Source organism: Nelumbo lutea, chromosome 3 (genome assembly GCF_056320005.1).
Source record: "Nelumbo lutea isolate HS-2025 chromosome 3, American lotus-T2T, whole genome shotgun sequence".
Lineage (NCBI taxonomy): Eukaryota > Viridiplantae > Streptophyta > Magnoliopsida > Proteales > Nelumbonaceae > Nelumbo > Nelumbo lutea.
The window spans coordinates 51,818,784-51,844,706 of record NC_142686.1 but is presented as its reverse complement, the minus strand read 5'-3'; the positions used below and the strand labels follow the sequence as shown (position 1 = coordinate 51,844,706).

At 36.0% G+C, this 25,923-nt stretch overlaps 2 protein-coding genes and 1 long non-coding RNA gene across 3 annotated transcripts; 2 read left to right on the top strand and 1 right to left on the bottom strand.

Annotated features, from left to right (window-relative positions):
- Positions 1-11,077: 11,077 nt before the first annotated feature.
- Positions 11,078-11,675, top strand: LOC148864943 (histone H4). Its single transcript, XM_088980021.1, has one exon. The coding sequence runs from the start codon at positions 11,174-11,176 to the stop codon at positions 11,483-11,485; it is 312 nt and encodes a 103-aa protein (XP_088836147.1). The 5' UTR covers positions 11,078-11,173; the 3' UTR covers positions 11,486-11,675.
- Positions 11,676-19,298: 7,623 nt separating this feature from the next.
- LOC148864942 (uncharacterized) lies at positions 19,299-20,426 on the bottom strand. The gene is made up of 2 exons (XR_016110419.1): positions 19,907-20,426; positions 19,299-19,737 (listed from the first exon to the last, which is right to left on the bottom strand). It is a non-coding gene; the product is annotated as an uncharacterized LOC148864942 (long non-coding RNA).
- Positions 20,427-24,501: 4,075 nt separating this feature from the next.
- On the top strand, positions 24,502-25,133 carry LOC148864941 (histone H4). The gene has a single exon (XM_088980020.1). It carries the CDS (start codon positions 24,596-24,598, stop codon positions 24,905-24,907), a length of 312 nt encoding a protein of 103 aa, XP_088836146.1. The 5' UTR covers positions 24,502-24,595; the 3' UTR covers positions 24,908-25,133.
- Positions 25,134-25,923: the final 790 nt, after the last annotated feature.

Here is a 25,923-nt window from a genome sequence, read left to right as displayed (position 1 = left end):
TTGGGGGATTTTGTTCTTCTCTGGCAGCCTCCCGAGTTGATGCCTGAGCTGCTTCCGAGGTGCATCCTGCTACGATTAGTCCTCCAACAATCATGTGGATTGTTCCCCGAATTGGTCTTTCTTCTAGGGGGCTGCTTCTGTGGTTCAGCTGGTCGTCTGCTAGACTCGGGAGCATCTCTGCTGTGCTCTCCCTGCCGACCTGTCTTATTACTATTATTATTATTATTATGCTGTACAAAATTTCTTAGGTACTCGCGACGGATAAGTTCTTCTATCTCGTCGCGGAGATTATTACAATGTTCGGTGCTATGACCGTGGTCTCTATGGAAACTACAGTACAAGTTTTTATTCCTTTCGTTCGGATTTTCCTTTAGACGAGGTGGCCACTTCACATACGAGGCGTCTTTGATCGTCATTAAGATCTCAGCCCGGTTCGCGTTTAAGGGCGTGTAGTTCGTCCGACCTGCTAAGGGAGCTCAGAACGGCTAGTTTGGCTTCATCCCCCAAGGTGGGTCTTTCTTTCTCCTGCCATCTGGGTTGGAGGGTTCACCTTCCCTCTTCCTTTTTCCGATCCCGTTTTCAGTCCTTTGATTGATCTCCTCCTCTGTTCTTATGAATTTGTTCGCGAGCTTGAGGAATTCAGCTACGGTCACAGGCTGGTTGACTACAAGTGCCACTTGAACTCCTTGTGTGTTACACCCCTCTGGGCTGCCGCGAGCTGTACCGCGGGGTCTAGGCGCGGTATCTGTAAGCACGCATCATTGAATCGTTTGACATAGCCATGGATGGACTCTCCTTCCCTTTGGACTGTTCTGAGGAGGCTCTCCTCGGTTTGGGGGCCCCGCTTGCTAGTAATGAAGTGCGCGGTGAAGACTTGCATGAACTGGGTCTAGCTTCTTATCGACCCGGGGGCCAGGTTCCTGTACTAGGTGCGGGCCACTCCCCTGAAAGTGGTAGTGAATGCCACATACATGCAGGATTCACTGGCCCTTGCTAGGTGCATTTGGGACTGGAAAGCATCAACATGGTCATTGGGGTCAAAAGACCCATCATACTTGTCTAGGGAAGGGAGTTTGAAATCTTTGGGCATGGAAACTGCAAGGAGTTCTGAGGACAGGGGGGAATGGACTGAAAGAATAGGGGGAACTTTCACCTCATCCGAGCTTGTTTCTTCTTTACCTCGGAGCTCGGGCAGGATGCGGGTGGTAGTTCAGCGACTTCACCGGCGTCTTCGCTGTTGCTTAGAAGGCCCGGTATTGGTGCTACTTGCCTCAGTGTTGCCAAGCTCGATCGGCTCAGACTGTTGGTAGTCCGCGGCCAGTACGCCGAATTGGTTCTCTACGAGTGGGAGCTCGAACTTAGAGTGTCGAGGTGCTGACTTCGGCAAGGAGGTTCCTAATCCACCGGCGAGCTGCGAGGCGGGGGTAATTAGTCTTTCCCTCTTGCCCAGGGATGAGGCCTGGCTCCTGGAGGGGTTCTGAAGTTGGGAGGCTTCCCCTCGGTGAATGCACCCGTCCTGAGGGGAGGGCTTGACAGGCTTCAGAGCAGGGTGTCGAGGTGGGAGCTGTGGTTGGTTCAGAGGCAGTTGGGGGAACTACTGTTGATAGTGACACTGAGAAATGTGGTGCAATACTTGTTGTTGATGGAGCTGATGTTGCTGTAACTACTGCATTTGGGTTTGCATTGCCCGCATGCACTGCATCAAGTCATCAAGCTGGTTCTGGCTGGTCGCCAAAGGGACAATGGTTGGTTCAGCGAAAGTTGTCTCGATAGGGGGGAAGGAGGACATTCACAGGTGCCACCGCACTCGGTGCATTAAGGCTAAGGATTCCGTCTGTCGAGAGGGGGACAGTGAACTATCCGATACATAAAGTGGTGGGCTGAGGGTGTTCCCCTACAACATTCAAGTCGGCATTGTGTCTGTTGCTGCTGGAAGAAGCCATGGAAGCTAAGGTTTCTTTAAGAGAGAGAGAGAGAGAGTTAAAGGTTAGGGGAGGCTTTTTGAAATCTTCCCATAGACGGCGCCAAATGATGATGCGCAATCCGGTTGGTCCTAGCTGTCGGTTACCTTGCCTCTGACGAAATTGGAGGTGCCTGAGACAAGAAAGAAAATGGAGATTTCCGGGGAGGAACCCCGTTGGAACACTCCGAAGCTCAAGTTAGTGCTCTTGAGAAGGCAAGGGGAATGAGGGACTTCAAGACCAGAAAGCACAAGAATCACATACCTCCTTCTTTTGGGGGGAGGGGGCCTTTTATAATCACCCTGGTACACTTACTCCCATACCTCTGCCAGATCGGGTGTCATAACCTCTGCCAGTTGCCAATTCGGGTGTCATAACTGCCACTGTCCTTGTCAGGGCCGTCTCTGCCACATCTAAGATGGCGGTGGCAGGTGGTCGTTGGAGGGCGGCTGTCATGTGTCGGACCCCTAATCAATCAGGTGCGCTGCCTCTGTGTACGTGCTTCCTGGGCGTCAGGTACGGTTGTTCAGTTAGGCAACTTGGAGCCGAAGTGGTGTGTGAGGTGAAGTTTTGAGTTCGGATAGAAGTGTGGCCCGAACTGCCCCGGGGTGGGTCAGCTTGGGTTTTTGTCATTTGCGCTCTTTGTAAGGCTCAGGACCTCCAAGGGAGAGCTCGGGTTCTTCCTTGGGGAGCTCGAGCCGTGGGTTCCTTTTTTGGGGGACTTCTACCAGGTCACTCTCAGTTGCTTCCACATGTTGCATGGCCAAAGGGTCGGGCCAAATCTTCCTCCATCAGTATGTATTGCCGAAGTATGTGGGTGTGGGTCGTTTGTGGACGAAAGCGCCAATGAATCCATTTGGAAGCTAGACATGGTGCTTATTCTCATCGGTTTATCCCCCTTAGCAGGTTTTGGACGTAACCAAAACAGGGGCTGAGGCGGAGCATAGTCATTTGGGCACTCTCCTAGGTAAGCTTTCTAGCCTATGTGAGTCGTTTTTATGCAAATAGTGGCCAATAACATCAATGGATCCCTTTGGTAGCCAAAAGCCCAAAACACGGTGAAAAGTGAAAACAACGCCTCTGTGTTGCTACTATTGTCGCCATGTCGAGCGACCACTGTAGCTTTTGACTGGGTCAAAAAGAAGGGTTTAAAGGTTTGGGTTTATACAATGATACAATCCACTCTACACCCGATACCGAAATGCCGAATCCAATCTTCCATGTATTTGGCCTTTCCTGCGCGGTACGTACCGTTTTCTTGATCCGGTCGACTCCGGTCCAGATGCTTATCTTAATCCGATTCATGAATTACTAATAATTAGCAGTAATTTTTAAAAAATTCTACGAAATTATCTATAATTTTTGAATCACTGGTCTAATTAGTGACAATAAAAGGTGATAATTATTAATTTTGAGAAAACCAGTATTAATAACAAGTATTATTGAATAATAATAATAATTAATTAAAAATAATAATAGTGATTTTTAAAAGAACTTTTGTTATTTATTAATTTTGTTAAAATTAATTTTTGTTATTTCAGTAATTCAATAATTATGGAAATTAACAGAACTTATTGAAATTTACCAAAATAAACTATAATTTACCAAAAGTTAGTAGAATTAGCAATAATTTTTTAATATTAAAATATAATAACAGTAGATAAAAATAGTTAATGAAAATTGCCAAAATTTTATTATTTTAGTAATTATTAAATTTTAATTTATTGTTAAAATAATTTTTATTTATAAATATTAACAAAATGAATTATTTATTTTTCACGATTAGTTAAAAAGTATCAACAAATATTATTTTTTGTTAATTGACAATTTTCATTTTATTAATACCAAAATTAGTGTTATTAATAACTATTAAAATTATTGGTGTTATTAATTGTGTACAAAAATATTGAATTACTTTCATGATTAATTAAAAGAAACCAAAAATTATTATTGTTTTTAATAATTAACGATATTAATTTTATTAATTATTAATATTAATGAATATTACTATTAATAACAATGATATTTATTAATTATTTATATTTTTAATATTAACAAAAGTATTTTTGTTATTAATAGTACTATTAATAAGTGTAATCATTTTTATAAATTAACAATTATAAAATTTAAAAATTAATAGCTATAGTAAATTAAATTATCAATTTACAAATTTAAAAATTAAATTAAAATTATTAATAGCTATAAAAAATTAATAAGTATAAATAAAAATTATTGTTGTTGACTATGCTAGTTGATGAATTTGTGCTTTGGGTGTTTTCTTTTGCTAATCAAATTGCCTTCGTTTAAAGTTCCGTTTTGAAAACGGTTGCATATTTATTTTAAAATATTGTTATTTAAAAATTTTGTTGTTTGAATTTTTGTAATCTGGTGAGTGTTGTTTAAATCTTTTAGTTAAATAAATAAACAAAAATTACCATAAATTAGTAGGATTTAGCAAAAAATTGCCAGTAATTTAAACAAAAAAAAAGTGATAAATTTCCAAAAATCTTCATAAATTACCACAAATGATCATAAATTACTAGTAATTAGCAAAAATTATCATAAATAATATAAATATCCATTAAATCGTAAAAATTGGCACAAAAGTATTAGTAAATTCATAAAAGTATGAAAATTACCATGTCCACGAAATAGTAGAAACCAACACAAAATTATTAGTAAACTAGTGGGAACCCGTGCTATATAAGGGCATTGTCAAAAGAATTTAAAGCAAAGGGATTTAAGGGTGTGGCTTAGATGGGCCCAACTTGAGCCCAATCCAACTTAACCAAAATTTTTGTACAAGTTGAGCTTGAGTTTTCAAACTTCAAGCTAGTTCAGCCAAAAAATTCAGACCTAACTTAAACTCATGTTAAGCTTGGGCTTGGGTAGCCTAAGCTTGACCTAACCCAATTTGAGCCTACCCAACATTTTATGATATGCATATCAACATATTATCAACATATTCTGCTTGGAAATTGGGCTACAAAGCTCAACATACCTAACCCCAAGCCTAGCCTAAGATGCTGGGTTAAGCTCAAGTTGGGTCTAGGTTGGTAAATTCGAGCTAAGGTTGGAATGGTAAACTTGGGCCTTGATTAGTAAATTATCCATAATTATTGCTATTCTATTTTTGTTATTTATTAGTAAGTAATTATTAATTATTGAAAAGTACCAATATTTTTTCTCTTACCAACCTAGGCCCAACCTAATCTTAACCCAATATCTTGAGCTAGGCTTGGGCTTCTGTGTGTTTAACATTATAGCCCAATTTCCAAGTAGAAATAGATTGATAATATGTAGATATGCATATCATAAAATGTTGTGCAATCTCAAATTGGATTGTCTTGGGTTGGGCTACTTGATACCTTAATCCAAGCCCAACTTAGGTTTATGTTAAATTTGAGTTTCTGGCCCAAGACCAGTTTAAAGTTCAAAAACTCAATCCCAACTTATAAAAAATACTTCAATTGAGCTGGATGGGGCTCAGGTTGGGCCCATCCAATTTGCACCCCTATCTCCTTTTACCTATAATTCTTTTAACAAAGCCCATGCATTGCACAGCCACCACTAGTAAATACTAGATTATTAAAGTTCATTAACTAACGAGACATTCCTTGAAAATTTATTTAAAATGTCCAATAAATTAGAAACCTCTTTTCTAAATGCTCTAATAAACAAAAACACATCATTAGTAAAAAAATGAGAAGAAAGGGAGCATTCCTTATTTCAACCTCATGAGTCAAACTTAAATCTTCAACTTTAACAAGTATTATACAAAAACTCTCAAAGGCTAAAATAAACAAATAGGGAGATAATGAATTACCTTGTCTAACAAGCAATAAAAAAAATCCCTTAGGGGAACCATTCACAAGAATAAAAAATAAATAATATAAAGTACAAAAAAAAAAAAATCACACCACTCATATAAAATACCTAAGGCCTTTATGACCAAAAATAAAATAATTCCATTCTATCCTATCATGGGCTTTCATCATATCCACTTTAATAACAAGATGCCAGCTTCCATTTTTTACATTGTTTCATAAAAAAAATAATTTTATGAACAGTAATAACATTATCATTTTTTTAATTGATGAAAAATCCTACCACTCCGACGCAGGAAAAAACAACCTAACCAAGAGAGAATCCCAACAATTGGGGAAAATGAGGGACCGTGGGAACGTAGCAAACAAAATAAAAAATGGTAAATTTCTTAAAATACTTACTTTTCAGGTTTAGGAAATTAACTAATTCTACCCTTACTGTTTACATATTGTCTTAAACTACCCTTAAATTTTTCTAACAATTGACACTAATAAAAAAATAAAATAGAAAATTTACCCTCCATATTTCTCAAAATTTTAAAACAAAACCCAATTGATGAAATATTTCAACTCTTGTATCTCCACAATCCACATCCTATTGTTTCAGAGGTCTAGCATCCTCCTTTTTTTTTCTTTCAGTCAATTCATCTCTCCATTGTTCTGTAAGAAGATAAAAAAGCCTCCTAAACCCTTCCAGCCTTTCTCTCTCAATCATTACTTTCAACACGTAAATCCTGTTTTTTCTTTCTTTTTTGCTTTAGATTATTGTTCAACTCTAGTGAGAGATGCATCATACAGTAGGATTTTAGAAGTTGGTTTTCCTTGTTGTGGGTGTGAAGGAGCAAAACCCAAAGGGCCTCCTGTTAGGTATGTTGCAGTTGATGGAGTATCAGCAAGGAGAGGACAAACAGAGTCCTCTAGGGCCTAGGCCCTCCACAGCAAGTATATAGTGTGCATATCTGGAAACTCCTGAACCACCGGTGGGTCTCGTTCAACACGATACCATTTCAGCCAAACACTTTTGATATCTCAAAGCAACAAAGACATCCAGTCACAAATCAAGTAAGAAAAACAACTCTGCTTTTTTTGGATGTGAACTGATTACACATGAATTTTATGGGTCGCACCCTAATGAATCGCAAAGCGCTCTCAGCTGTCCATAAGACCAATTTCATGGAAATGGTTGTTGAAAATGTGACTATGATTGCAGAGTTGGAGGGAAATACTTAGGACATATGCATTTTGAATGAAATGATAGGGTTGTGATTTGTGAGTCTGCAAAAGCAAAAGGCATTCGATGAATACTTCTCGTCTGTCATGATAAAAAATTGGCAAAAGTTATTGGATTTCTTATGGCTCATCAAGCCCAATAAAGTAACTCTCATCTCCAGATTGAAGAACCAAGAGAAACACTTGTGTCTATGCCCTTCTTGGATGAATTCATCTAAATAAAGGGCACAGGTAGATACAGTCCTGGAGCAATTTAGTGCCCCAAGAATTCCACCACAACTAGCTAGTAAAATTCCTGAGGGGAATTGTAGTCCAATAATCCCTAAAATCAATCTCCACAATAATTTCTTAGATTACAACCTATTTTGACAAGCATTGAAGGGATAGGAAATCCATCACATGGACGCCCAAGATTGCGGAATAAAGGGGGCGAATTTCAAAAAATTTTCTCTCCCTTCAATTGGGAATCGAATTTCCTATTTAGAAAATCATATTTTCAATGATCATTCTTGAACCACAAACTGAACCAGATCTGAACCAAAAGGAGGAGAGAGAGATAATACCTGATACAGAGAAATATTATCTCTCAATGGAGGTGTTCACGCCCAAGGTAGAAACCAAAATCTGCTCCCACTGAAGATGGCGCAGTGCAAGGTGGAGTAGAATCAGCAGTGTCCTTCCTAAGAACTTTATTCTTCCCAAGAATCACCTGGACGACTACTGCAGGCGGCGACTGCAGGAAGGAGGCAGCTAGAGAGAATTTGCAGGGTGCAAAATTCTCTCCTCTGTGATCTCAGCTCTGAAGACAAAACTTGAGTATGTTGGATGTTTTGTCTAAAGGCTGCCGCCCCTCTTCCTTTTATAGACTTAAAGGGATCAGCTCCTAATCCCATTAGGAGTTGCTAACCCAAATCATATCTGGATTAGAAGTCCCTTTAAGATAAGGGATAATCCTTATCTTATCTGCAGATTAGATCAACCAGTTCCTAATCTAATTAGGAAGTTTCCAAATCTAAATCTCATTTAGATCTTGGACTCTTTGAGTGGATAGGGTGTGGGCCCAATCCTATCAGTTGATCTTATCTCAGAATTCGTCCCTTAAAGACTAATCAAATTAGCCCAGTTCAAAATGGGCTTAAGGCCCATTTAGGGTTATGTATTCATCAAGCCTTCCAAACTGCTGCCCAGTTGGGCTTCTTTGTATGGCGTGGGACCCAAACATTGATCTACACATCAGCCACATGGGTTCAGCCCAGCCTTTGTTATAAGGCCTGGCCGAATACACTGTTATGGACAGTGCACCCCCTGAAAACCCATCAGATGGGCTTTATGGGCCCAACACTTACCCTAAGTGGTCCCTGGGCCAAGCCACCTTGTAACACCCAGGGACTGTGGGCAGATGCAAGATTAGCCCATCAGGTATTATCCTCAATGGCCTTACACTTAACCTCTCAGCCCATAATGATCATACACTGCCCGACAAGAGAGGACATCTCCCTTGGCTACAAGGAACAGTGTTGCACTCTCTACTTATATGGATCCCGAGAATTAAAATCTTCTTGCAAACATTTTAGAAACCATAATATATATACTTTTATATCTCATATAAAATATATTTTGCAAAACAAATCTCAACAATTGAAATTGGCTACCGGCAATCTTGGTTTCCATCTGTGAGAGTGCATCCCCGATCATTACCTTTGTCTGACAAAGGGGCTGATCCTATCATTATAATCACCCACTCAGATGAATTCTTAGACTGTCCCAACATACCCAGGTTTTGACCCCCGCTAAGGATCTCACTGATTGGTACATCAAAGACAGCCCAATCCGACACCTAGTGCAGTATCATAATCAAGTCTAGGGGTCGGGTGTAACTTTCCAGTTTTGCCCATCAATCTCCAAGGTCCAGGGCAATATTGGAAATCTGGTCCAGTTCAAATATTCAATTAATCCCACACTGTGTGTGCCTAGGGTCTAACCCTGGTAGTTGAGACAAGCCATCCCAACCGACTTGGTGGCACCACAGTGTCAGCATTATCAGGATAGGTCTCCCAGACCGACCCACTGGCTGTGAACATTCTAAACTAACGCGAGTCTCATTAAGTGTCTAGTTTAAGGGTATTACACAGAAACATTCCAAGGGAACATGAATCAAAAATGCATTTTTATTCATTTACAATAAATTCATAAAGTACATCATTTTGATTGAAGCTAAGGGCATACAAAACTGTATAACAAGCACACCCTAGAGTTTCTCAATCTTTCCATCACATCATTCGTCGGAATTCGGAGTCTACAACAAGGTTAAGTATTCCTCTTGGCAAGCTATGGCAGTGTACACATCCAGTGAAACATGTGACCACAAGGCATCTCACACACGTCTTTTCCTCCTCCGATCTCTTTACACATCGCACACTTTGTCCCTTTTCACATAACTCCACAGATGGCAATGCCACAACCGTCGCCGATGTTGCCACCTCCAGCATCTCGTTGCCACGTCATGGAATCCCGTTCATGTGTGGGCTGAGCAACAACAAGTTGGAGAAATTTTAAAAGAATAATTTAATAATTTCTAACAATATATTAATCGCAGGATGTTACATGTTTATAGAACACGATGGTTAATAACAAATAAGGAAGGTTTTAGATAATTGTTAGATAATTCAAGGTCATGTTCGTTTTTCATTAACTTATTTTTTCAAGTAAGTCTTTCATGGAAACACTTCTTTGGGTAAGTGCATTCACCCATGTTCTTTTATTTCCCATGCAAATAAGACAATGACTATTTTAATTATAAAGTCTATTATTACAGGGTATTTTTGTCCCATTCAAGTGTTGACAATTTTCCAAGGTGGAAAGGATATTTATCCACCTAGGAGATAGGTATCCCAAGAAGATAAACTTTTTTTGATCCCACCATAAAATTGAAAATAGAACATAGGATTTTTGTTTAAAGGGAATCAAAATCCCATCAACCAATTTCCCCTCTCAAAATTTAGAAAAAGAACACCCTCTAAAAGTGAATAGTTTCTTGGAAGCAACTTAAACAACAAAGGGGGGAGGGGGGATTTATGAAGACGATGTACCTTAATCCATGATGCAAGAGAATCTAAAGAGTAAAGAAGCTGAATCTGCCATTTAATAATCGGATTGGATGGGAGGTAGAGTATACCATTTTTGACAAAAAAAAAAAAGAGCATGTATAAATTATAGGGAAAATGACTGATCAAGCCAAGGTCAGAATTTGTAAGCTTAAAGTATTATTGGGGTAGGTGGCTAGGTGCCCGCTTGGAATTGATGCCAATTCAAGAGCACATTGGTGCATAAAATGTGGATTATAGTCTTTTTGAATGTTTATAGCTCTACAAAATAAATTAAGATTCTGCATATGGATAGATTATATATAAATATAAATTTTTGCTACATTCTATTCATATATAATTAAATAAATTCAATGTTATTTTTTCAATTTTTAAATTTTCTTTAAAATTTTGAGCACCATGAAAGGGATTTGAACTAAAATAGGAACTGATTTCGGTCCCCTTATTTTCTGGTTTTTTGACATCCCCTTAGCTTTGGCTTTGATAGTCAGATCAGATTTGGATATGACTTGATAAATCGAATTCGACCTGATTATAGTGCTATTGATTAGGACCAATCAAGTTGCATCATGTAGCATCTAACGAGGACATCGTAATCAATTAGTCGTTATGTGTATTAAACGAAGCTATGCAATCTAGATCTTGACCATAACACCCTTGTTTTGTGCACGTGTCACAATCGAGTGGAAGAAGAAAACAAAGGCGGTATTACAGTCATAAGTGAAGTTTTTAGCCCGCTCGGCAAAATCAGAAATTCCAAAATCCAAAAGAGAGCGGGAGAAGAGAACAAAGCGCCGATACTCGCTTTGTCTATTCAACCAATAAAATTTCAGCTTTTATGATCTGACGGACTAGACCTCTCCCTAAAGCAACTTCACGGATCGCTGTCCAATCCTACGGCGTAAACTCGTTCGCTTAACTGGACAAAGCTATAAAAGGACCGACCGGTCAAAGCTTCGCAAACCAAAGCGAAGCGAGTAGACACAGAAGCAGAGAAAGAGGGAAAAGAAAAGCTCGCGCGAGGGAGAAGAGTTGCAGAGGGAGGGGGAAAATGTCAGGAAGAGGGAAGGGAGGTAAGGGATTAGGAAAGGGAGGAGCGAAGAGGCATCGTAAGGTGTTGAGGGATAACATCCAAGGTATCACCAAGCCTGCCATTCGCCGCTTGGCTCGACGTGGTGGTGTCAAGCGTATTAGTGGTCTCATCTACGAGGAGACTCGTGGGGTTCTCAAGATATTTCTTGAAAACGTCATTCGTGATGCCGTTACCTACACTGAGCACGCTCGCCGGAAGACCGTCACCGCTATGGACGTCGTCTATGCTCTCAAGAGACAGGGCAGGACTCTCTATGGGTTCGGTGGTTAGGGTTTCGGCCTATTTTATCTTTTGCATTTTTTGTTTTTATCTCTTATGGTTATCTGTTAATATAGATGATATGTGATGTATGCTCTTCTTTGTTCTCTTTTCATTGATGGGGTTATGTATCTTTTCTGAGCTATTGATGGAAAAGAATCAATGAGGTATTGAATGATAAGAATTGGTTAAGATTTCAATATATTCCTATGTTCATTTATCTTGATTTTTACCTTCTTTTCTGATTTCCTTTTTTTTTTCGGTTTTCTTCTTTCATGAAGAGTAAACAGAGGTTATGCCGGGATTTATGGCTGTCAAATTCTAATGTCATAGCTTGCTAATGAGATCTAAAATCTAGTATTACATTTTTATTTCTCTAATTTATCATCCTTAGCGAAATTGCAGAAGCATTTGACCCCTGAAATTCTACCAATGAGATTCAACTCTTCGCGAGCAGTTTCATGTTTAATGTAAATATAAAATTATCTCTAAATACTTCGATTGTCTTAAATTTCAATCACTTGTTTCGCTTCTAAGCCTGAATTTTCTCCATCTTAAATCTCCCTCAAGCCTGTAATCGTCTTTGTTTACGATAGCCAATCTTTCAGCTTATGGTTAGGTAGGTACGACGATGGTGGTTGATGGAAAAACTACTATCAAAAGGGGCCGATCATCTACAGGAAACTATGTGGTATGCGGTTATTTAATGATCTACTTAGCGGTTGCCCACCGAGCTGAATCAGAATCGAATAAAACCAACCGATTTTGGATCGGCCTTGTGCCAGTGGTGCCATTTCTCACTGGGGGGAAGCTTGAAAGCTTTTATTTTTTAATTTTAAAGTTCCCCAAACACATTGGTGTTTTTTTTTTTCAAGATTCAACTTATGTTATGTGGCATCTATTCACCAATAAATGCTTTTCACCCATGTTTTCCGATTTGTATGAAGACATTGTAAAACATTTTTAAATAAATTGTAGTAGATCCAACAACCTCTTGATATGTTATGGTGGGTTTTGGTTTTAAATTCTTGGGTGATCTTAGGGTTTATTTAAGGATTAAATTATAAGTACCATATATCGTTTCACATAGTTAAGGTAAGGATACGTTGTAGGAAGGCGAAATCTCTTACAGTCCGTTTGGTTAGGTCCACTGGACAAGAAAAAGGAGATATTCCCTAGAATGCTTTCCCATTTGTTTTGGGTGAGATAGTGACCATATCAATTCCAGGCTTGGGTGAGATAGTGACTATATCAATTGAGCAAAGTTATCAATTCCAATTTTAAGCCATCATCGGTATTCCTAGACATGACCTTTGTGTGGATTATAGAATGTGCCATTGAGAGCCCACCTAAGGAAAACATATTTGTGATTGATTTGGATGTTTTGCCGAGAGCTTTGAATAATTTGTTTGTTTGTTCGACTATTTTAAATGTTGCTCTTAATATTGGTGCACCACATCTTTTCGTCATTGTACATAATCCCTATCCCTTTTTGTTTCCCTGCAACTCAAAGCACACTGAATTACATTTGGCCCAATCCCTCTCATACGAGTATGTAGAGCAACCCAGCTCATGGGTTTGGCCTCTCCCATTAATAAATTACCAGGTTTTCCTAATCATTTTTTAGCATATGCTTTTTCCTAAAATTTATATACTAATAAATATTAAAATAAATTATATTGATTTATGAAAACTAAGATACATAAATATAAATTTTAGTTCTTCCATCAAACTCAAATGACTACCAATTGTGTCCTAACATTTCACAATTTACATAAACCCTTGAAGTAAGGTTTTTTATGTTTAAATAATTAATTTATAATTATATAAAACTTATATCTATTGTTTCTAATATATATATATATATATATATATATATATATTTAAGATTTAGGGTTTTTACAGTTTATTTTTAAGATTTCTAAGGCTGGACTAAATCCTAACTGTGAATTGATGTCAAATTCACGAATAGGATCCAGTTTATAGGGTGGGGTACTAGCAAAGTAGGGGGGGCTGAATCCCTAAGATTTACTTCAGTTTATTAGTGTACCCATATGTATCATTATTTTTCATTTGTATCTATATGTTTCTAAAGCATACCCTAATACATACATTTCTTAAAATTGCCATATTGATATATCTTGCGTTTATGATAGTTTGAACCTTGACTTTTATAATCATTTGTGTCCACCAAGGTTCAAAGTATTGACATGTATTGGTCTGGATTGGCCGATATGTATCGTCTTGGGACCTTTCTGATACACCCCTATAGTAAATGTATTGGGGGTCTGACCGGTTCATGGGTGGACGAGCCCTAAATCGGTTCCCCTAAACCGGTTTCAAAAAAAAAGAAAAAAAAAGGAGTATTGATTCGCCTGAGACGCCCATACCGATGTATTGATATTTTGAACCTTGGTATCCACATGCAAATAAAACAAATAACATTTTGTTCAACAACTTCGACTAAAGAAAAAGAAAAATCTATTCAAATTTGGTATTATTATAAATAATCTATCAAATCTACATTTATATCAAAAAATGATTTTTAATCATAAGAAATTTATACAAAAATACTAATAAAAGAATAAATAGTTTAGTACTTAAGATTTATAAATGTTCACATGATAAGTATATACCTTAAAGTTTTTATAAAACATTTAATTATTATTTTAATTTATAATAAATAGCATCATGTTTATTATTTTACAAAAATAAAAATATTCGGTCAAGAAAAATACTATTCATCTTCCCCATGATTCCTTGACATTTCTCTCTCTCTCTCTCTCCTCTGTCTCTCTATCTCTCCCCCCGATCTGTCTTCTTCCCCTTTCTTTTAACAGTGTTGGGATTGAACCCATTTTCACGAGTTTGGTGTGGTTGCTCTGAGTGAGTGAGAGGTGATACAAAGCTAGTGTCGAGTCGTATCGAACCCGCTTGCTCTCAGACGGTGATGTACAAGGGGGGTAAAGTAGTTAGTTGGGTTCATGCATGCAATAGGGTTGTGGTGCCAAAATCTCAGCCTTGATTGTTAATCTATTGTCGACCCATTTTTTAGCTCTCTAATTATGAGGGCACAAAATGTAATTTTAACTACTACATTTCTCGTCATTCGATTCCTTCTCATTAATTTTTTTTTTATTTAGGGTATTAACCCCATTATTTCATTTAATCCTATATTAATTAACCAAATTAAAGAAAAATAAATGCGATAAAAAATAATTGTTTTATTGGTGATAAAAATAAAATACAACTTTAAAGGTGGAGTTATTTTCTTGTTTGGTGGAGAGTCAACAATTCAACCTTTTGGGTTAAAATGTATTTACCTTTGATGTCATAGTTAAATAATAATAATTAAAAAAATATGAAAACATATAAAAATATTTGTAGAAAACATCTGGGCATATCTAATATCATATATTCATTATAGTGTGACAAATAAGAATAATTTTTATAGATATAAAAATATAAAAAATTGTAAAAACTTTGAAAATATATTATTTTCTTACATCATCATCATCACAAAAAAATGCCACGTGCATACTTATTAGTAGAGTAAAATAAAAAAAAACTCCCCTTAATTTTCACAATCTTATAAACCTACTTTCTCTATTGGCCCTAACAAAATCTCTCCTTATGTTTAGAAAAAAAAGGCATAAATATCTCCCTTCCATTAATTCTTCAATAATAGATCCATCAAAATTACCAAAATGCCATATCAAGTACCATATGCAACATCTATCAATGGTCAACCTACTACTGTAATCGATTAATAGCACAAAAGAGATACCCTCACCCTTATTTATTACCTTCAAGGCTTCAATAATGAGATACTCGGCATTGAGATGTTATAGTTACAAAGAAAGGGTGGGACGAGGAGGGAAACTTTGGTTCGATAACAATGGCGGTGGAGGTCGTCAATTTGGTGGGTTAGCAAGTGTAACAATTTAAATAGAACTATAGAAATAGAGAATGATGATGGTATTTAGCTGTTGGCACCTCAATTTAATCACTAGAATGATGCAACTATCACCTAGGTTTTCTGATAATCAACTATTCCTTTGTATGTGTGAAATTAGGTGCTTAGGATGTCTTTAACCACCTACAATCAATTGGAATTGTAAAACCAAATGTCCATTTATGGTGTGATACCCAAGATAGACTGATTTGAGGGTATGGAGAATATCTCACAGTTTGTTAACATTTGATAATTGATGATGAGATAGATCTTGTTGGCGTGAGAGCAAACATGGATTCAATATTGGAAGATACCGGGTTGGTTTGGTGATGGATGATTACTTTGGTTTAGTTGTAGCAACGAGTGAAAGAGGGAAAATTAATAGAGAGAGATAGAAGGACCGAAAAAAGAATGATGGGAAGATGAAAGAATGAAGCAATTATTGGACTAATATGGTTTCTCCCATGTTCGCTCGCTGTAGAGAAGATGGAACTTGGAAGCAAGAGACGGAAAGAGAAGGAAAAAGGGGGGAGGAGAAAGAAAAGAGGAAGTGAGGGATGGTGAGACTTGTCACTATTGCTGCTCGGTCATTGGATTCGCATTGCTTGTGGCAGTGCCAAAAGGTTAAGTATAATGAATAGTGTTTTACATTTGCCCAAAGTAAAAAAAAAAATATATATATATATATATATATATATATATATATATATATATATATACTAGCTAGGGGTAAATATGGCATTTCAAAAAATAAATACATTACATCAGAACTTTCCATTGGAAAGATGACAAAAAGGAGGCAACTTCACGTTTTCTTCAAACTGTAGGGGAGGTATTTGATCAAAATATAAGAGAGGTTTCTATTATTGTAAAAAAACCTAGGGGTTATTGAAAGAGTAGGGTAATTAACTAATTATAGGGGTTATAGGGAGTAATTCAGTTATGATGGAAGGTAATGTGATATGTAAATTTTCAAATATAACTATATGGAGTTGTTAATTTTGAGGCTTAAGTTAGTAGGGACTGCGAGAATGACACCACTAGGGGTTGTTGGTGCATTTAATTCCAAAGCATGCACAACAACTTAGGCCATTGTTCAAGAGAGCAATAGTGTTGGCTATACAAGTTCCTGAATCCATAATCGCACAGAAAGACAAGAAAAGGGTGTCAAATAAGAAATGGTAGTCCAAATAACCAGAGCGGGTGAGATTTTTATTGGTAATGGAGGACACGAAATCTCGAAATGCTTCAATGCATCCCCAATAATGACACATTCCTTCATTCACTAACATTGCGTCACTACTTAAGGTGATTCTAGCATTATTTTGTTTTGTTTTGTGTTCTTGGTATTAATCATTGTTTGACACTCCTTTTCTCTACTCTCTTAATTAAATAGTACAATATTACATCAACAATTATTTTCTTTGATAATTGTGGAATTTGAAATCGCATTATTGTTGGGACAATTCATCTAGCGCACCAATTGGGTTATTCCTTAGTTGATAGGTGATTCTAGCATTCTTAGCTTGGAAATGCATAGGCAGATGTAGTGTTTTGTTTGGACAAGAAATTTAGAACATGGGGCAAGGCATTTATTAAGATTAGTCATGAAAAACAAAGCTAGAGTGGATTTTCTCAACTTATTGGTAGAAAACAAAGGAGAATGAAGTGATTCTCGTGCATCGCGTTGTATGGCCGATACACATTGATACAAGCCGATACGTGTTGTGAATGAAGTGATTCAAACTCAAGTCACCTCACATGTGTTTAGAATTCACTTCATTTCCAAACCAGTAAGCCACACTTCGTTTCGTGATTTAATGTAAAATAAAATAAATTTTATTAATTTTTTTTTTGTTTACATGCAATTTAAATAAAAAACACATATTTATATTTAACAACTTAAACTAAAATTTAAAAATAGTATTTTATAAACTAATAGAATAAATAATGTATCAAATCCACATTTATATAAAAAAGTTTATTTTTAATATCAAGAAATTTATAAAAATATAATATTAATAATATAATAATTTTTTTAATTCTTAAAATTTATAAATTTGCACATGATATAAATCTTAAAATTTTTACATACTTTTATTAGTTATTAAGTAATATTTTAATTTACATTAATAAGTAATAACAACATATTTATTATTTACAAAAAAATAAAATTTTATATACACAATATTGAAGAATGTAATACTAAATCAAATCTATCAAATCCACTAATCTACATTTATTTCAAAAAATGAATTTTTATTTCATAAAATTTATATAAATAAAAATATTAATAATGGAATAATTATTTTAGTAATTAAAAACTATGAATTTGTATATGATATGCATCTTAGAAGTTTGAACAACTTTGATATACTTTAAGTTAAGATTATATTTTTATAAATTATTAATTGATATTTTAATTTGCACTTGAAAATTTAATATTTAGTTGATTTTTTCTTAATGTTAAAAAATTAAAATAGTAAAATAAAAAATAATTGATATAATAATTAAGATATAATAGGTGCATATGTTTATTGTCTTGGATTCTTGATTGATGCACTAGAAATAAAATTATGCATCCCGATTCATTAATCGTAATACATTTCTTCATATATATAACCTGAATATTTATATTTTTATGTATTTATATATTATTTTATGATTATTTTGATCTTAAATTTAATGTTATTAATATATTTATGAAATTTGTGTGTATTTCCCTAGTATATCCATCTTTTTTCGTTTGTACCATGTATTTCCAAAGCATATCCATATCTATATTTGCATCCGAGTTATCTGATACAATACCTGATACCAATACTTTAATCCTTAACTCTAGTGTCTTGAACCACTTTAAGAATCATTATGTCTCATGGAAAATAGGGACCTAAAAGTTGACAAACATTGCTAGAGAATACATGGATGACTCTGTGTAATTGGGTGAAAATGATTGAAATGATTTGTATTCTTTGTTACGTATGTTGAATGGAAAACAAGAATCACTTGTTCAAAAATTGTTCCAATCACTCGTAGAAACAAGCTTGAATGAGATAAACAAGAACTTTACCGTTCCCGATGTTTTAATAGTTTTGTAGAAAGGGTAAAATTGTCTCAACAATTATTTAAAGGGTAATTATGGCACTTTCAAAAATTTTAAGTCACACGTGTTGCCACATGACATAATTAAGGGATGCAATGCTAATGATGAATACTAAATTGATAGTATTTAGGAGTTTAGATATTGCCATGGCATGTTTTGAAGTTTAGGTACTAAAATGAGACTAACTTTAAAGTACAAGGTACTAATTTGCATTTTACTAAAAAATTTTACCTAAATGGAACCTAAATTGATCAATTTGTTCAAGATAAAAAGAATAAAGGACGGCATTTCATACTTGGGTCCATTTTTTTGTTTAATATGGTTGCTATTACCATCCATTCAATTGATTGAGATTTGCTCACAACAAAAACTATTTCAACATGCTTCCAACATGATCTGTGTCCACACATTTCACCTTGAAACTAGGACCCATGTGATCGGTTGTAGTGACGGATTGGTTGGCTGTAGGCTGAACTTTGCTAATACTATTGAAGGCTGAGAATGGGCTGAAATCAATTTGTTAAGGCTTTAGGCGGTTTGAATGGAACTTAAAATGAAATCAGTTTGTTAGGGCTTTAGGCTTATAAGTCAGTTTCTAAGTTTAGACATAATAAAAATAAAATTAGAACACTTTGAATGAATCCTAAACTATTAACTTAGGGTATAAGTGTCCTAAATAATTTTTTTAAAGCTATATAAAAAATTAAAAGAATAAAGTATATTGGATTGGATCTTAGTGGGTCGAATTGGGGGTGGTACATTCAAATTAGACTTTCAAAACTCAACAATAAAGTATATTGGATTGGATCTTAGTGGATTGAATTGGGGGTGGTACATTCAAATGCCATAACTCAGTGTTTAGACTTTCAAAACTCAACAATCCGGTACTTGGATCGTGAATTAGAATGGAAAAAGACATAAATACCCCACATGTTTTCTAAAACCGAATGAAATGATTTTTTGAAATGACGGAAATGACCTCAATTCCTTTGAGGATGGGAACCACTGCTCACCACTCTATGCCCTAATAGTCCGAAGAGACCAGTTCTTCCTGTTGGTGTTGATAAGCAGAATACGACGCCAGAAAAGCTGAAATTGACCGAAAATTATATCGAAGAGTGTTGTACGAAGATCTTCTCCACTTATTTGGGAAAATATCGCCAGAACAGAGCGCATTTGCCAATGTTAGAAGTGCTTTTAATCATACTGTTACCGGAGAAGACGACCGTTTGTTGCCGGCGCCGAAGAAGACAAGCAAGGTTGTCAGTGTTTGTAACGCATTTGCCACTGATCGAGTGAAAATTATAGTACGGGAGAGCAAACTGTAATTGAAAAAAAAAACAAACACCTAGTGAAGGAGGCATTTAGCACTCACCCAAGTGTTGCCGGCGCTATAATTGAAAACAATAACACCCAAATCTAGGATTGTAATCTTGGAGTAATGAAATAATGCCATTGGTTAAAAACACCCAGGTTCCCACTTCAGAATGCATTTGCCACTAATCGAATCGGATGTCGATCTTGAAGGAGAGATTGTAAAAACTGACAATGATGGGAGACTGAAGAGATAACCAGGAGCTTTGAAATTTTAATTTTCTTTTATACCTAAAATTCATGCATTCTCTAGAAGCCAAAGCCATTAAGAGAGCTTATAACCATAGATGCGAGCGCAACAATGAAATGAAAATATAACCTGTTCAACCGAAGAGATCCCTTGCTGTCTTGTAGAAGCCAGAAAAGATTTTCGTCCGCCTATACCCGCTAGAAATGGTACTCTGTGTTGCAACGTGTGAGCAAGATGATAATGTTGTTGGTTATCTTTCCCTCCACTCCGCTACTAATACGAGAGTGAATTGATCGAATTGGATGTTGAAGGAGAGATTGTAGAACCTGACAATGATCCTCCGCATAAGGTGGATCCTAAATAAAATGACATTTTGAACATGCTATAGATAGGAGACCCATCTATTGAGGTCTCGAAAGAGAACCGTGATGCTTCTCAAGCAGCCAAAGGCAAATGCAATTCCAGAGGGTATGTTTTTACTTAAACATTTTATCAACTTTAAATAAAATGGGTAAAATTGTTTGAAAACTATAAATAAGGATAATTTTGGTATTTTTTAATTATTTAATTTGTACATGGTGTTACGTGATAGCACTGGTTGATGGTCCATTAATGGGAGGTATATTGAATTGTAGCATTTTAAATTTTGAAGACCAGATTACCAGTAGAGGCAAAATAGAGGTACTAATCGAGAAAATTCTAAAAAATAATTGTGATACCAAATGCATCTTAACCGACTAATTTGCAGCCTAACCACGTTTCATACATTGAAGGCTGAAGCTGATATGGACGAAACTGTATTATGATCATTTGTGGTTGGTTTATTTAACATACATCACCGGGTTATCAAATCGATTGTATAGAATATTGGATTGGAAAAGTGTGCATCAACATCACGAGGGTATTATATTAATTAAATTCCTGGTGATTTATGCCCCTATTTGATTTCGTCTTTACCAAATACTTTTTTAAGAATTGGGATCACATTAACTATTTTTATATGTTTGGTAAAAAAGTGGGAAATAAGTACTTTTTGTTAAAATAAACATTTTTTTTAAGTGACACCAACTTGGCTTTTTTAGTACTTCTTGAAGAAATAATTCTTTTAATAGAATGGGACAAACCAGTCCCTAATATTTTTAATACCCAAAATACCCCTGCACGAAAGGTCTTACCTCCATCTCCTCTCATTTGAAGATAGCGGTGTACCTAGTTACTGGTCCATCAGTGACGATTGGCAGTAAGGAAAAATGGCCCATGGGAGTAGTGACACCTTACATAACAATACTATAGATTGCAACTGGGTCCGTAAGTTTCACTCTCTTACGAGGTCTTATGATGTATGTATAGTTAAACATGTAAATAGACAACAAAATATACTAGCTCATGAAGTAGCTACCAAGGCATGTAGGAGGGGTTTGCCGGTTCGGAATTGGTCTTTCAATTACCCTCCCATGGACTTGATGCTTGATGTACATATTTTCAAATCTATAATTCAAGTTTTTTCTTAAAAAAAAAGCTAAAATGATAAATTGCGAAAAAAGAATACAATATGATAAAAAAGTCAAAAATTATATGTTTCAAATGAAAATGCATAAACTACATAAAAACAGAAAATGTAAAAGTTTAAAACATTATATGTTTCAGCTAAGAAGTTAAGAATTGCAAGAAAAAAAAACAATCAAAATAATATATTTCAACAAAAAAGTAGAAATTGCATAAAATATATAAATTGATGAAAATTCAAAATTCAAAAAAATTATATATTTCAAACAAAAAACAGAAATTTTAGAAAACACAAAAAAAAATGATAAAAATTTAAAAGAAATTTGTATATTACAATAAAAACAGAAGAAGTTGTAGAAACACAAAAAGAACTACATTTTCAAAAAACAAATATTATAAACTAAACAGTAGAAATTACGAAACTCGAACTCTGTTTGATCTCTGGAACGATAAAACAAATGTAGTCGATCCAAGTTTCGGCGATCTACTCATGTTTGTATGATTCAAACCAGAAACCATATAATTGAAAATGCACAAAATGCTACAAAAAAATTGTATAAACAGATGATATTAGCTTTTTGTTGAACAGGTGATTGGCATTGATGCTTTACGACGACCATGTTTCGCAGTAGGGGAGATTGAAACACCAGGATTTGGTCCTTTGTAAGAGTTGGATCTATTCCTCATAGAGCATGCCTCACAGCATATCTTGACTTCACATTTAAAACATCTCTCATACTTGTATTTATTATTTATGGGGAGATGTTCTCAATACAAAGATTATATGTGGCTGTGAGATCAGTGTGAGTGGCGCTCTATGAGGAGAGCAGATCTCAATTCCCTTGGCAAGTAATATGCAACTAGTTTTTAAAGGTAGATGAACATAACAGGATATGGTCCTAGTTTATAGGTGCTGACATTAGTGTCTGGAGTATTTACCCAAAAAAAATCACATCGGTGAAAATTGAACTGGATCCACTCCTGATGTGACCTATTTTTAGCAATTAAAAATGAAAAATGATATATGACATAAAAAATTTTTATAAAAAAAAGGATACATTGCATGTTAAGTTGGATTTTTCATACTTTTTGGGTACATCTGATTATAATTGATAAAACCCTTAGATTGTTAATTTCGCAACATAAACGCTAATGCATAGCTCTTTCTATCTCCTATTCAGTCCTATCTTAAGACTCTTAACAATCGGAACTAGAAAGCAAAAGGTCCACCCAAATATTTTTCAGCGTTTCCCATTTGGCCAGGTTTGTATTGGGCTCAGTGTACCTTAGCCCGCTTAAAGCTAAATTTGGAAAGAGTATAGATGCAAATATGTAGAATGCAAAATTTATATATTTTGTATTATTTTGTATGTAGTTATGCTGTACATTTTTGTATCTGTGCTGCTTCCAAACTGAGCCTAAGGGAAAGTTCAAATTGGGTTCAAATTAGTCCCAATCAAATTTCAACCCTAAACCACTTTAAACTAAAATTCCCTTTTTTTTTCCTGGTTCTGAAGGCGTTTAATCATCCACATATTGCTTTTGGTCTCAAGTCTTCTTATACTCTTGTTAGTAATAGTTAGGTCTTCTTATGCTTGCTCCTTGACCTTGTTGATTGCCCTGTCCAATCGTAGGACTCATACGTGTTGGGTGGCAGGAGTGAGAGCTCACCAATCAGTAGATGTGCACTATCTAGCTCAGCGGATTTTGGGGAGCCAATAGAGTGGGTCACTTAGCGGCCTAGGATGGCTGTATGGACTCAATCCCTACTGTTCGAGCTCACCTACCTCCAAGTGATTCCAAGTATAAATATGAGGTGACCCCTCCAAATAGGGGATCGAATAATTGAACTCTCCCACTAGCATTTGTGAGGAGTAGATCCCATCACTTGTTAAAGGTGGGCGGCTAGGAAGTTTCAATAAAGAATAATAAATGAACTAATATCAATCAATCAGGGCTTTAGGTTTATAGGCCAATTTATAATTTTACACATAATAAAAATATAAAATTACAACCCTATGAATGAAGCTTAAACTATAAACTTAAGGATATAAATGTTATATATAAATTGTTTTAAGACATTTAAAAGTTATAAGAATAAATTATTTAAGATATATATATTTTATATATATATATATATATTATGTATGTATATAGACATATTTAAAAGTTATAAAAGATGTTGAATTTTAACAAATCCAATTGAAGGTATATTCGAAACCAATGGATTGATTTTTCGATGAGATTCATTTTATCAAGATGAGTAGTATCCGGATCCAAATATTTACCCGGTCGAATTTGGAATCAAAACGGATTGATTAGATCCGACTTAGATAATCAGCCAAGTGAAATGCAATCAAATTTCATATATTGAAACTGATACGGGCCAAACTGTATCATTTTAGGTTCATTTTGTTGTTGGGTTTATTGAACGTTGTTTCGCGGGGTCAATTAGAACGTAAGAATGTTGGATTGATGAAGTTGAGTTTTTGCATCGGTATCATGAAGGTATTTTCGTAATTAAATGGCTAGGCTATTTATATCTGGACCATAACACTCTTGTAAGTAACTTTCATGAGTGATAGCAGTGGCAGAAAACTAAACTAAAGGTGGTAGGTATTATGGTAATTACAGCACTTTTTAGGTTTTAAACTTTTAATTAATTAACCCGCTCGGGGAAAGCCGCGAAACAGCAAAATCCAAAAGAGAGCGGGAGATGGGAGAAGAAAACAAAGCAACAATCCCCGCTTTGTCTACCGACCAATAAAATTGCAGCTTTTATGATCTGACGGACCAGACTTCTTCCTAAACAACTTCACGGATCACTACCCAATCCTACGGCGTAAACGCGCTCCCCTAACCGGAGAAAGCTATAAAAGACCGCTCGGTCAATTTTCGAGTAACCATGCGAAGCGAAGAGACACAGAAGCAGAGGAGGGAAAAGAAGAGGTGAAAACTCGCGGGATAGAGAAGAGTTGCAGAGGAAGGGAGAAAATGTCAGGAAGAGGGAAGGGAGGTAAAGGGTTGGGAAAGGGAGGAGCGAAGAGGCATCGTAAGGTGCTGAGGGATAACATCCAAGGTATCACCAAGCCTGCCATTCGTCGCTTGGCTCGTCGTGGTGGTGTCAAGCGTATCAGTGGTCTCATCTATGAGGAGACTCGTGGTGTTCTCAAGATCTTCCTCGAAAACGTCATTCGTGATGCCGTCACTTACACTGAACACGCTCGCCGGAAGACCGTCACTGCCATGGACGTCGTCTATGCTCTCAAGAGACAGGGAAGGACTCTGTACGGGTTCGGTGGTTAGGGTTTCTGTCATCTAGGTGTGAAAATTTTCGTTTTTTTTTCTTCTCTTATATCTCTTATGGGCATTTGTTAATACTAAGGGAACTGCGTTTTTTTTCTCTTGTTTTTTTCTTTCCCATTGTGGGGCTGATTGTATTCTATTTCGAAGGGCGATTCAAGGAAAATACTAGCTTTGTTCCTCTTATTCTTCAATGGGATATTGGATGAGAAAAGCATTCCTCTTTCAATTTCTCTTCATGTTTCTTTTTGCTTTCAATCTGTGTATTTTGAAAGTACAAGGTCTATGACAGCTGGTCATTTTTACAGGAGGTTTCGACCAGCTTGGGCCATGTCACCAAATATTAACATCAACGAACAATTTAGCTTCCCCATTCTACTGTATAAGATATACATGATATGGTGGTATTATTCCATCTCTTATGTATACTTTCAAATATGTTTGCATATGCTTCTTTACGCCAAATATCCAATTAACTGGCTCAGGTAATCAGTAGGAAAGAGTAGATGGTAACTGAAAATTACATATCGCCTTCGAATGTTCTAATGGAAATTGTATTGGGATGCTATTCATAGAAAGGACGGACTCACATGTATCTATTCGGATGAGAAATGTGTGTTCTGTGGAGAAATGATAGAGGCATCGCATCAGGCAATGTTAAATTGTCACAACTGCAGAGTCGACAGAAATGAAAGAAAGGGATAACAGTGTTCTTCACATTCTTCTTGGTCATTTGGAGGTGGCATTATATGTCGATGGTTCTTAAAGGGCAAATGATAAGGCAGCCATATGCTATTGTTCTAACCAAGATTTGTCCCGGGATACTGGTAACAATGGGATCAAGGTCTCACTCTCAGATTTATAACGAAGTGGAATGGCAGGTGGCAGTCTCTTCCACGGGTTCTATAAGAAGCAGTCCAAGAGAAACATTGCCAACGTTTTGATTATCTGTGATGTTCATGGCCCGACAAACTTTACAGGGATGAGGTAACAGAACTATCATTCAAGCTAGTCCGGAT

Excerpts from the sequence above, each read along its gene's own strand:
- LOC148864941 (XM_088980020.1), top strand. The coding sequence starts at position 24,596 with ATGTCAGGAAGAGGGAAGGGAGGTAAAGGGTTGGGAAAGGGAGGAGCG.
- LOC148864943 (XM_088980021.1), top strand. The coding sequence starts at position 11,174 with ATGTCAGGAAGAGGGAAGGGAGGTAAGGGATTAGGAAAGGGAGGAGCG.